Raw genomic sequence first — 13,200 nt, 5'->3', positions numbered from 1 at the left:
AACGAATGTCTCTCATTCAAACCTGCGAAATAATTTTTATTTACAGGATAAGTTGTATAACACTGGTAATCTACTTTAAACAAAAAAACAACCTTTTGCAAAAATGAGGTTTTAAAAATATCATAACCATACTAACATCTTTGCCAACACTGTTTGCAATTTTTTTAAACTTTGTCCCGGGTAATGACCTTTTAACACGAAAGTCACAACCAGGTTTTTTTTAAGGTTTGGTTTGGGTGACCGCTGTAGTTTCAAGAGACCGCAAGTGTTTCATTTAAATACCAAAAAACAGCCATATTTGCTTAAACGAATTATTTATTAGGCTACTGGCAAATTTTGGGAAACCGCTGGAGAAATTTGGGGGACCGTTTCGGTCCCCCCAAAACACCTTAAAAAACACTGGTCACAACCGTAAGTTTACACGTGCTATTCGAGGAAAAGCTTATTGCAAAGCAAAACCCCTGATGTGTCATTTCCTCGTCTCGTGTTAATAAATTATCTGCTACCTGCAACGCCCTGCTCGTGTGTCACGCTTGAGCTGGCAGGTGATTGACGGTTTCCATAAACCACTAAAGTTGAACGATAATGCCCAATCCCAGTCAGTTTTTTTACCACTTTATTCTTTATTTATAACGTTACAGTTATTTTATTTAGGTTATGGGCAGTAGCCTACATGTTTTTAAACGTTTTCTGGTTTTAGTGCACTTTGCTCGATTCGATTAAATAGTTTTGTCCCGTTATAAGGGTTACAATCACGTAATATATAAACATAAACTTCCAAAACATGAAATTACTACAAAGAAAACGCTCTTTAAAATGTTAATTTATAGTTAGCTCTGAATTCCAGGCCATATGTACTTAGAGTTGTATTTGAATTTAATTTGTATTGGAGCAAAAATGACCTTTCAATGCCACCTATCGCTTAATTTTTTCAAAGAAGCGTGTAATAGCTGCCTGTTGATACATTATACATTAGGTAAGTACTAATTGACGCTGACTTGGTGGGGATAGGAAGGGCACGAAAGGTTTGTTTGGGGTTAAACTATCATCCCTACCACCTTCGCTTAGTTAATAAATACAACAAAACAGTAAGATGGATTGCAGTAAGGCCTTAAATAAGTGGGCGAGGATGTATTAGCCCCTTGAAAAATCGTGTTTACGTGTTTAACAAGTTGTGTACATGACAGGCGCCGCTCCTCTACTATTAATAAAACCCGTTCGCCGGTTTTGCTTTTAGTCGTGTTTGACTAAATACTGAATGACCTCCCTTTTGGTAAATGACGTCTCAAAATTTCCCTGTTTGAAGCGAATCAGCCCACACTTGGCACGCTTCATAACATATAAGGTCACAAATAACTTGTTACATAACCAGCTTGTTGACGCATTTAAAATATTAAAGCATGAAAAAATGTATCATATGTTATGTCACCGCTTTAAACGTGCATGTTTATCATTTAATGCAGATTTTAGTTGGCAATTGGCATTTTGCAATGTTTAAAAATGCGTTTGCATGAAAAATATTGTTTTCAACGCATTCTAAAACTGAGAAGCAATTTATTCTGTTTTAGTTTTTGCATTATTAAATTACAACATTAAATCAACGAATGTTTTGTAGACTAACGCAGTGGTTCTCAAACTTTTTTTGTTGCGACGCCCCTGGAAAAGTTTTTCTGGACTTGCGACGCACCAGCAAATAAAAGTTAATGAGGAAACTTATTATTAAAGTTGGGTTTATTAATACAACAACAAAAAGCCACGAAACAAAACTTTTTTGCGACGCCCTTGAAAAATTGAAACGACGCACCAGGGCGTCGCGACGCACAGTTTGAGAACCACTGGACTAACGTATGGCGGAAAATAACCCTTCACGAGTATGTTACCGCGAACACTTGCGCCTGTAACAGTTCTTATTGATAAAAAGTGCTTTTCGACAGGATTTGTCCTAAATAATTAAAAAGGTAATTTTAAAACCAAATTTAAAATCGAGTTAAAAATCTCAACGACTCGTTTTTGGTTTCTGGTACAATGATTGTTTACCATTTTGAAGCATCGTCACTAATTACAAAACAACGCAAATTAAATCATCGAAAATTCCGGTACAATTTAATAAGCTCGCTTTTAAAACTTGATTTGAAAGTACTTATAATTAGTTATCTCACATCCGATTTCGTGCGGTGAATAACCGGTTCAATATACACACTCTTTCAGGTCAGGTCGTAATTTTAGATTGGAGCGTTTCAATTTGTCCAATTTTTGGCACGATTTCGCTTTCGACACCACTCATGCGTGACCTTTCTCACAGCTCCAATTAATCCCAAATCAATTACTGCATGTTTGCGACCAAAGGAAAAGCCGGTTATATTTTTAAGCTTTCAAATCAGTTTTGTGCTGCCTTCCTTTAATACTTAACAGACTATAGAACTATAACAGCTGTCTGTAACCCCTGGTACTTTTTATGCATAAAAACTGCACACCAGCCAATTTTCTAATTCATATTGATGTACTTTTTACAATAATGTAAACTAATGCATTGCTGGTTTTCAGTTCGTTATGATGTAATTCTTAAATACCAGGCTAACACGTACGATTCTGCCTCCTATTTTATTGATTTTAAATCGTCTATTTTGTATGAAAAGATGAACAAATAGTTGAAAAGTTAGCATTTTGAAATAACAAGTAATTTGATTCGCGAAGGTTGAAAGATTAGAAACCCTAGGAGTGTATTTCCTTTGCGTTTTCCGTACACAGAGAAATTATAGGGCTAATAAAATTGAAAAAAAAATCATTCACGTATTCGCACAAACCCGAATATATAGCGATTGTATTTTTTTGACGTAGTAATGAAGTGGTCGGTTTAACTTAAAAAGCGAACATGTGCAACAATTTGCCACATTTAAACTGAAACAAAACGATATTTAAACAATATTACCGCGAAATTCGAAGCCTAATAGGTCACGTGACACACGAAGAAAGCCTCGCTATGTTGCGGTTATGGGAAAGCCCTAACGCACGGACACGACATATGGAGTAGAAAATCCCAGAGAAACGAAATGATGAGAAAATTGTGTTACCCCGTGTCTCGTGCTTATGTCAAGTCACCATCAAACGGATTAATTGATGATGAATGTGCTGGCTGTCGGCTATGTGATGCAGTTTACGATTGCCACGCCTAAATCGTAGTTGTTTTAATTGCTTTCGTATGTTGCAAACCAACTAAGGCAAAATTGACTTCATACTTTCATAACATAACACATGTTCAAATCACAACATAATTGTATTGTGGCGTCACTAATGTGTACAACAATGTAAATCGTTATGAAACACAAGCCACAAACTTCCCACAAAGGTATTAGGTTTTGTTTTAAAATTTACCGACTTTTTGACAAAATCACTGCAATAGACCAACAATTCACAGTTACAGCCAAAATGCGCAAAAAACTTTGAGTTGAATTTGATTTCAAATTGAATTGAAATTGAAAAAAATCTGTTTTGGGTGGGTTTAGGCCACAATATTCCTGTGTTATTGTAAACAGAACTGGCAAAAGTCTGACTATCTCAGTTACTATTTGTCATTCAACAATGACTTCCTATAGTCTCAAAGCAGCCGCTAATACCACAAACGCTAGTACGGAACCTGACAGTGCTATATTTCAACTGACGTTTCCTATTCAGTTTATTGACAATACATCCATGGATGTTGGTAAATGAATGGTTGATATTCTTGCCGGGGTAACAACACACACTGTTTAGTTTGTAGTCTATTAATATTGTGCATATTGTTTTAGTAAACATTTTGATTGTTACGTAACAAACACCTTGTGATATCAAAAACGCGATTATCTCAACTGAAATTGTAGGTTTTTGTTTTAACTGCACAAAGTATAAATGCTGTGTGCATAGAGAAGTGACGAATACTAATTACTGTGTGATGCTAGTTTAAACTGTTAATGCGCTAACAAATTAGTTGTGGTTTATTTTTGTGGGCATAGCTCCTCAAATTTCATTAAAAACCACCGGTTTCATTTTGCGGTAATTAACAAATATCGTGTTTCAGTGTCACCATTGCAATGCATTCATATGTTTATTACCGCAAAACCTGCTTCACGAAAATTCCATACAATGTAGGCAACTACGTATAGCGAAATATTTTTCCAACAGCACGCTGTGTTAGGGACCTTGTTATTGTACTCGACACAATACAGCAAGTTTACAAAGATCGATGCTCGCTGTAGATGACCTTTCAAGGTCATAGCAGATACAGCGACACAATTGGCTGACATTTTTCCCAAATCTCACAATGTAACTTAAAATTCATTGTACTTTATGTTTTATTTATATTCAGCAAGACAAGAACACAGTAACAAAAGAAATAAAAATCATGGCAAAAAACCTTACGAAGACACTGTGACTAACAAAACGGTGTGTTACGTCACATATTGATACAAAAAAAGTTGCAAAATCGAGTTTGACCAAGTCACCTAAAGCAGTATAATGAATGGAGGTTTTTTAATTGGTCGAAATAATGCACTTAACTTGTAACTTCTTGACATGTGGCTTTGTTAATACACATGTGACTGTAAAAAATGGGCAAAGTAATGAAACATTTTCCCAACCCTTTACATCAGTGGTCGGCAACCGCCGGTCCGCGAGGAGTTTGTTACCGGGCCGTATAATTTTTCAGGTTAAATGCTATACAACATTGTTTCCATGTATCCCGGGGATGATAAACTAATTTAAGCGTTTTTATTGCTAAATATTTGTAGTTTTTTGAAGACCGATCCGCGATAAAATTTCACTTTCAAAAACGGTCCGCAGTGCCATAAAGGTTGCCGACTCCTGCTTTATATAACGTCATTTTATGACATAATCCGAAAGTTGTTTGGGTTTAATTTTGCGGAATAAAAATATAAACAACTCGTGCAACAAGACAGAACAGCACGTGAAAGAAAAAGAACTTTATGAATGTGGCGTTTTAACAGGAAACTGTAAACGGAAGACGTACCAAGCTCACGTTATTTACAAAGCATTCGGCTTCGACATTGACGAAACAAGGCGACACAAACAACGGGAAATGGTAGCGAGGCACTAGAATCGCGTCGGTTAGTATCCTTCCGCGGTGTGTAACGTGTAAATCCGCTAATGAATCGCGAATACATTGTTATGTGTGGTGCGTTTGACGGCAGAAGTCGGCTGTAAACATGGGCTCATTACACAAGCTGTTGGGGGCAACCTGTATAGGACGTCGAAATGTTGGTAAAAAGGCAATAGCCAGGAAGACTGTATGAAGCTGGTGGACTCATTACCACGGAAAACATAATGACACTCTAGAAATTATGTCACAGCAAATACTTTTAAAAAAAGGAAGACTTTCATAATATTTCAACGTAGGTCAATGGCTCAAGCTGGGTTCGGCTTTTTGCAAAGTAAACCCAGCGTACAAAATGACCTTTCACATAACAATGGCGTTTGTTGGTGAATAATCCCAACCGTTATTGCTTGACATTGAAGCGTTTTATTGCAGAATTTTTATTGTTTTTAAATTACAAGGAAAGCAAATTAAAAAATTATTTAGAGATTAAGTTTAACTAAAAAAGGGGAATTTTAAAACACTGGATTGGCTTTAATTTCTTTACTGTGTGAGCAGTGGTGGGATTCAGCCGGTTCGCACCAGTTCTATAGAACCGTCTCACGAAATTTTATGTGATCAGCGAACCGGTTAGCATTGTAACAGAATCGGCTGACAAAAAAATTGATTCCCACCACTGTGTGTGAGGTGGTTAAAAGTCTTTTACTAATAACCAACAGCACTTTAAGAGTACATTTTCTTGGTCACATTAACAGTTTAACAGAGTTACAAACCAAACGTAAAACAAACAACAGTAGGAATAAACTTTATTTTAAACAGACTGAAAGCAGCTTGGCAAATGTCCTTAATGGCTTAATTCATAGAGTGCCGGACGCGTGTAAGGCACATTATAATATGGCCAGCACACAAAACAACATTTTCACACTTGGGCTGCTTAGGTGGACAGAGGGCAACCTCTTTTGGCTTTATCATTCCCGTGCATTTCCTCATGACATTATGTTTGAACCTCAGCGAACTGCTGCTTGCCCGCGCCACTGCTCTCATCTTCTGCAGGACTGCTGGATGAGAGGTTGGCTTGTGTACGATTTTGTTGTTGGGTTTCTCTTCTTGACTGAGCCATGGTTAGAATCAGTCTTGTGGTGTTGCTGGCTCGGCCACCATTTCCGGACACTGATGCGAAGTGCGACGCTTTTCTCTTTGCCAGTTTACTATGGAAGATATTGTTTTGTCAAATAAATGCTTACATCGAAATCGTAAGTAATTTTCTAAAGTTTCTGGTGCAACCAATAATTACATTTTCTTCTTCCAACCACTTTATTTAATTGCCCTTAAAGGGAAAACCACAAGGGTTAGATTAAACTACGTTCTGGCACACTACTGTAGGTGCAACCTTTATGCAAACACACATTGTGCAACTAAGATGGTAAAAAGATAACTACAAACTGTGGGAGGTTGCGAGTTTAAATCTCACCTCAGCAAGCCATTTCACACCAAATGTGATGTGGATTAATTACTTTGCTTAAAAGTTTAAAACATTTTTCAACGACTGATACCGCAAACTTAAAGTAAATAACTTTAAGGGCGATAATATAATATTATCTTCACCACATTTGCCTGATTAGATCTGCAAATGTTAGCTTAAAAAACTGTTTAAATGTTTGGCATGAACTTGGCCGCTACTTACATTGCGCATATTGGCATGATCATATTCGGCCAATCACGAAACGACATGATGATGCATATGATATTTATGAGAAGGTTCACGTCGAAGATCGCCAAGTAGACGAGTTCGGGGACAAGGATCATCATCTGTACGACTGTAAAGACGATATCGGACAATACACAGATCAGTGTGAGGATAAATGCCTTGCGGATGAATCTGATCACTCTGCGACCTTGCTGCGTCTTGCTCCTGTTACAAAGGCAAAGACAATTTGTAAAAAATACTTTTAGCAGGTAAAAATGACAAAACATTTGGGTGATATACATTGGCTTATGTGTTTATAGTTTTCAAAATTGAAAGCTCGCTATAAGAAAAAGTTTTGGATATTTGGTTTTAATTGTCGAACCGCACCCTCTCAGCTACTATAGGGCCCTCTTGGCTAGTCCCACTAACGTTCCCAAAGTCGTATTTTACTCACAGTTTTACTCACAACGTCCCGAAGTCATTCCGGGCTTTCGACTCATCTCAAGCAAGTTCGTGCCTTAAAAATGTACTAGTAGAGAACATTATGTTACCTTTTGTTTTTCCTTGCATCCGAGGATGAACTGCCCGAACTTTTTCTCCTGATTCCCTCCGCCACGCTCCCGAATCTGCTCTTCTTCTTCTTATCATTCTCCACTCGGATCGTGCTGATCCCAACATCCTTGTTCTTGTAGAAAACGCAGGGAGCTTTGAAAAACCTCTTCTTTGACTTGGATGGCTCATAATTAAACTTTTTCCCGTTTGTCATCTTGGATTGTCCTCCATTCTGCTCCCCATCACGGAAGACCTGGTCGTTTTCGGATGCAACATCGTTCATCTCAGTAGGAGAGGCTGCTCCGCTCTCATCCGCTGAGCGATAACGCTGCGTCTTCTTCGTCAAAAGAGGATAGATGAAGAGCGCGAGGAGGCTGAGCTGGAAGGAAACGACAAAGACGACCACCAAAGTCGGCATGAGATCGAATCCCGATGCTGTTGCGATGTCCCTGCATCCGGAAGGAGATGCTCTGTACTCCCATCCGGTTACTTCAGGGATCACGTAGATCACAGTGAGCACTGCTCCTCCGGATAGCATCACGAAGAGCGTCGCCCAGCTGATAAACGTCACAACCGGGTTGAGCACGTGTGACAAAACCGGGTTCGCGTAAAAGATACTTTGACGGAGCCAGAGGAATATGTACACCGGGTAGAGACTGAGCGAATAGAAAACCGTGCTGACAGCCACAGAAATCACACAACTCTGGTCCCGTTGCCAGCCAGTGACTGCAACCGCTTGATCTACGACGAAGCGACATACTGCCATGACAACGCTGACCAGACACATGCGGTATAATACCTTGCCCTTTTTGCCGCTCAGTTCTCTACCTGGCTTGCAGTGTGTGATCGTGGCATAGCGGGCCAGACACACAAGCAGGTAGATGGAGAATACCGTCACAAAGCAGATGACAATTTCCGAGAAGATCCAGTATAGTTCGTTGTACGGCGCCGCAGGGGGAACCACCGTTTGCGTGCTGACGACTGAAGACGGGATCGGTACGGTTGCCATGGTGACAGCTTTATTCGTTACACAGCAAATGGTTTCGTTTTTCAATACTATTTAAACTTCTGAAACGTTCAACAAAGAATGTTATATTCAGTTCTTTCACCCAATAGCGAACAAGTTTATGCATTAAAAAAACTGCTTTTGAGGAATAAACGCGCGGATACTGGCTAAAAGTCTAATTACCGAAGTAAATATTTTACTTTTTGATCCTCGCACCGTCTAAGTAACTCTCGAACTGACACCCTTGCACACACAGCCATACTATAAGAAATCACCTTCGAAAAAGGCACGCATAATGACGTAACACATCTCCATTGTGGTGTCACACGACGTCAGAGTATGGTACACTCATACATGGAGGGTACAGTAACAGCGAAGCCCTTAAAGATATAGTAGAACAGAGTGACTCATTGCTTGTACACGTAACTAAATCGAGCAGTTGTTGCACGTGTATTGTTAGTTTGTTACTTTTCAAGTTGTTTAATCGTCTGGGGGTCACAAAAGGCTGTCAATAAACGCTCGATGGACCTAATTTGAACTGCTGAATGTGCTAGAATGCAGTGACAAGTCGAAATGCCAGAGCCGGATTTGTATTCATCGACATCCTTGTCACACGCAAGAACTACTGCTTCAATTAGCATGCGACAAATGTTTGAACATTGCATGCGTTTGTTCTACCATTTATGACGTCATAATTGGTAATTCTACAACGTCAATGCAGTGTATTACGTCATAGACATATTACAACCTTTTGGAAAAAATAGCAACCTTGTAATTTGGAAAACAGCCGACATTACAATGACATTTCTATCTTTTAGAAAAAGTCATCTAAGTGTGAATACGAACACCTGATGGGATTTCCATCAATTATTTTAAATGTTTCAGTTCTGTAATCGACGACAACTTTAGGGGAAATGTCGAACAAAAGGTTTCTGACGTGACAGGTGACATAAAACTAAGCGCAACCACATAAGAATCAAATTGTGTAGTTTAGTGCTTAAAAGAAATCGTCAAACACACATTCGAAAGATCTAATAGAGTGATCGATTTTCAGCTAAGGTTTTAAAGACAAAATGATGTTGTAATAAATGAAAAAAGAATAAAAAGAGAAACTAATTTTCCAAAACGAATTAAAAAGTGCACACATATGTGTCTCAATTTCGTTTGCATGTTGCTGGAAATATTACAAAATATTACTATAGTCTCATAAAACCTTATTCACACTTTAAAAATTAAAACAACGCGCTATTATTTCGCTCATAGAAAAAATATTTGTTTGGACCGCCTTGTTTACAGTAAATAACCAAACACGGCAGTTTTGTTTTGTAGTGACGTAACGAAGACGATTCTTAAGTTAGGGTTTGTTCGATGACAAATGGCATTGTGACGACGTCGGCCTTAATGTAACGCTGATATCATGCTTGTGTACTTCCTGTATACAACAAGGCGTTGTTGTTGCATAGACTAGAGCGGGTTTCGCACTGCACGAAAATTGTTACACCTACAAACCAGTTATGTGGGGCCTTAAAATCTTCGCATTATTATACTTTGTTATTTGTTTAAAAGGTTTTTGATAACTTAATGGTACAATTTTTTCGTTTGTGTTAATGTGTTTACTACCCCTAATTAAGGAACTACAAAATCAAAACGTGTCACAGATTGATTAAAAGGTTTGTAGTAAAATGTATTCACTATATACAACCTATTTGGCAATTATATTTTTAAATAACCTTCCATTTAATTAAATCTTACTTTCTCAATCAGTAGTAAGATTTATTGCAAATACACATGCTTTGTTCAAACGCTTTATGGTTGGCTAAGAACCAAATGCCGACGTTATCAAAAAACTTCTAAATATATTCATAAACCTTGTTTGGTGTGTTCCGATATTATTACAAAAAGATAAAATGCCGGGTAATTAAAGAAATACTTATGGAGCCCGAAAATGGATACAAATGTGGTTTTATAATGGCACAACAAAGGTCAATTGCTGCTATAGTTCCAATATATAGGTTGGATTGAGTTTGGAGTTGGGGAATCATGAAACAATTGCTTCCCAACTTGACCTTTATATCTGCGCCAAACTCACACACAAATGCCAGACCACACTGTCTTTTTTGGCGAATTTGTACCATTACATCACTGTCATATAAAAGAAATAAACAAAAACATCCAATTTCAGTTGGGAAAAACTCGTACTTAAATCTAATTACCCAAATCATTGTTTAATAGATGAAAACTATGATGAACCATATGTCCGTATCCGTAGGTTTAAATTTAAGCTAAACTTTAACTTTTTGTCATAACTCCTTAAGATTTTGAGATAAATATACTTCGCCATAACGGCATCATCAGTAACTTATTCAAATAGAATCACTTTTTTCGCTAACATGCCGTCCTTGCGTTTAACTTTCATCAAAAACAAGTTACGCGTTCAGGAAAATCAATGAACGTGTTGAATTATTAAATAATTCTATGAAGCTCGTTTAATTCAATTTCTCGACGGCCAAAAGTTGTTTTCGACAAGGTTCTGAATTTCCTTCGCTACAAAGACACCAACATTCAACACTCTGTGTTCCTTATTACCATTTCCTCTCGTCTACCAACTTGTCGTTTCCAAAATGTCAATCATAACACTCGTCATTTATCGCAACCTTATTGCCGTTCAATAATAAGAACGCGCTCCTCCTACAGACAGTTAGCTTTTTAAGTATCTTACTAACTGTGTACTGTAGACCAGTGGTTTTCAAACTTTTTTCTTGCGACGGAAAAGTTTTCTGGACTTGCGACGCACCAGTAAATAAAAGTTAACAAGGAAACTTATTATTAAAGTTGTGTTTATTGATACAACAATAAAAAGTCACGAAACAGAACTATTCTGCGACGCCCTTGAAAAATTGAAACGACGCACCAGTGCGTCGCGACGCACAGTTTGAGAACTACGGCTGTAGACAGTGAATTGCGTTTCAACCTATTGACTCTACCAACTATCGAACTTTTAGCAAGCACTTTTAATTTTTTTGTAAAAATTTGCGAAACCTTTAAAACAGCATTTTAACGAGAGGCGAAAAGTTTCGGAGACAAAACTTAATGTTCTATTCTAAGCATGTTTCATTTCTACAACTTTTTCTTATTTTTTTCCTTTGCTCAACTGTTTAACACTTATATCCTGTTGTACATTTTAACTTGTAAAAGTCTCTCTTGTCCAAAGTGTGATTTAAACACCCCGCCTAATAGCTTCAGATCCACACCCTTACTGTGGTACACTATACAGAGAGTGGCAATATAAAACCGATACCACCTCCCAATCGCCTTTTTCCCTCGCGCAACGCACAAAACGTCCATCCCCGAATGTTAGCAGAAAAGCTGCCTTCATCAGCAGAAAGTTTTCAAGCATCAAACTTTAATAGGCGTTGCTGTTACGTAACAACGGTTTTCCCCTATTGTTTTGATGCACCGGAGTTTTTTGACAGACTGATTTATTTTGGGAAATTGTCTTTTTTTGTATTATCTCACCGGCTCAGGGATAATTGGCGCGAAAAGAACGTTCGTAATTTTCAACATTACTATACACAGGTAAGTTAGTGCCCCCCAAATTCGTACTCGGTCGTACAACAAAAATTTTAAATTAAAAAAGCCTAAGTTAGGCTCAAAACGTCGAAACGTCGATTGTTTACAATAAAACTGCTGGATGAGCAATACTTGGTCATACATTATGCCTGGCAGCAATAGCTTATTTTAGGCTCAAAAGTTCGACTTTCCAACCTGAGATTTTAATACAAATTTGGCCGTGTGTGAAATCAGGCCAAAATGAAGTCCGTTTTTAAATGGAAAAGTAACTTAATTATTTGAAAACTTGTGCCCCCCTTTTTATGCCGGGTAGCCAAGCATTGCTTCAAACGGTGAGATTATAATCCCTACAAATTACCACCAACTTGCGTTATAGTATATAAGTTATACCAAAGTTTTTGGACAATCAGAATTTCGCTGGCACAAATTTCGTATCCATTTAAAAAAAATGTACAATAGTTAACAATCAACGTATTTTTTTTTAAAACAAGAAATCACCTCAAGTATTTAGGCTTGTGACATTTTAACTAGCTTATATACTCAAATTGCAAAAGTTGTTCAAAGAGCTAAAATTTGTAAGTTTACTACGATAGATGAGGCTTATTTTGGTGACACATGAACTTAGAGGTTTGAGATCATCGTGTATAAGAGGTTTTTCCCCATCAAGCCCTAAAACACGGTAGCCAATGCACTCTTCGAAAACGAAAATACACTGTTGCGCAAAGATTGGCAATTACTGTCTTGGCTTTACTTTGCAACTAATAAAAATGTCTCCTTTACAACAAAACTAAGTTACAACTATTTTTGAAAATGCGCTCGAATTCAACTGCAGCTAAAACATCACACTCAAAACGAACTGTTACTAAAAAACAAAATATTCATTTTTATCTAAAAACAAAAACAAGTTCTTCTTTCATTGGTAACTTATCCCTGTTCGGTCGAACAAAAAAAATTCTTGAAATTTCATGTGCTACCAATAAATAATGTCTTCTCTGCAACAGAAATACCCAAATGAAACTATTTCTGAAAAAACGCTTGAATACAATCGAAGCTAGAACTTGGCCGAATGGCCTGGCGCGCCTGACCCACATACAAACCTGATCGGGATTCGTCCCCGGGGAGTGTCCTGGGTTCGAACCCCGTGAACGACAAAGGGCAATTTTCAGTTCTCGGACTGCCGCCTGATTGTTGCAAAACACAAAAAAAATACAATCGAAGCTAAAAACTTATCGTCAAACTGAAAAAAAAAAAAAAAAAAAACTCAATAGAACCACACTGAAAAACGAACATCCACTACTT

At 37.7% G+C, this 13,200-nt stretch overlaps 1 protein-coding gene across 1 annotated transcript; it reads right to left on the bottom strand.

Moving 5' to 3' along the window:
• Positions 1-4,310: 4,310 nt before the first annotated feature.
• On the bottom strand, positions 4,311-9,173 carry LOC145213527 (uncharacterized). Its single transcript, XM_080081840.1, has 3 exons — positions 7,325-9,173; positions 6,771-6,998; positions 4,311-6,294 (listed from the first exon to the last, which is right to left on the bottom strand). The coding sequence occupies exons 1-3, from the start codon at positions 8,332-8,334 to the stop codon at positions 6,081-6,083; spliced, it is 1,452 nt and encodes a 483-aa protein (XP_079937966.1). The 5' UTR covers positions 8,335-9,173; the 3' UTR covers positions 4,311-6,080.
• Between the last annotated feature and the right edge of the window lie 4,027 nt (positions 9,174-13,200).

Source organism: Phallusia mammillata, chromosome 2, assembly GCF_965637545.1.
Source record: "Phallusia mammillata chromosome 2, kaPhaMamm4.hap1.1, whole genome shotgun sequence".
Taxonomy (NCBI): Eukaryota; Metazoa; Chordata; class Ascidiacea; order Phlebobranchia; family Ascidiidae; genus Phallusia; species Phallusia mammillata.
Note: the sequence above shows the minus strand (reverse complement) of the source record. Positions and strands in the feature narration are given on the sequence as shown.

What these genes read in the sequence shown, in the direction of transcription:
- LOC145213527 (XM_080081840.1), bottom strand. Translation starts at nt 8,334, where the DNA reads ATGGCAACCGTACCGATCCCGTCTTCAGTCGTCAGCACGCAAACGGTG. An exon ending in GATGCAAGGAAAAACAAAAG is followed by an intron (nt 6,999 to 7,324) that starts GTAACATAATGT and finishes CCTTTGTAACAG; the next exon opens with GAGCAAGACGCAGCAAGGTC. An exon ending in ATCATGCCAATATGCGCAAT is followed by an intron (nt 6,295 to 6,770) that starts GTAAGTAGCGGC and finishes TATCTTCCATAG; the next exon opens with TAAACTGGCAAAGAGAAAAG.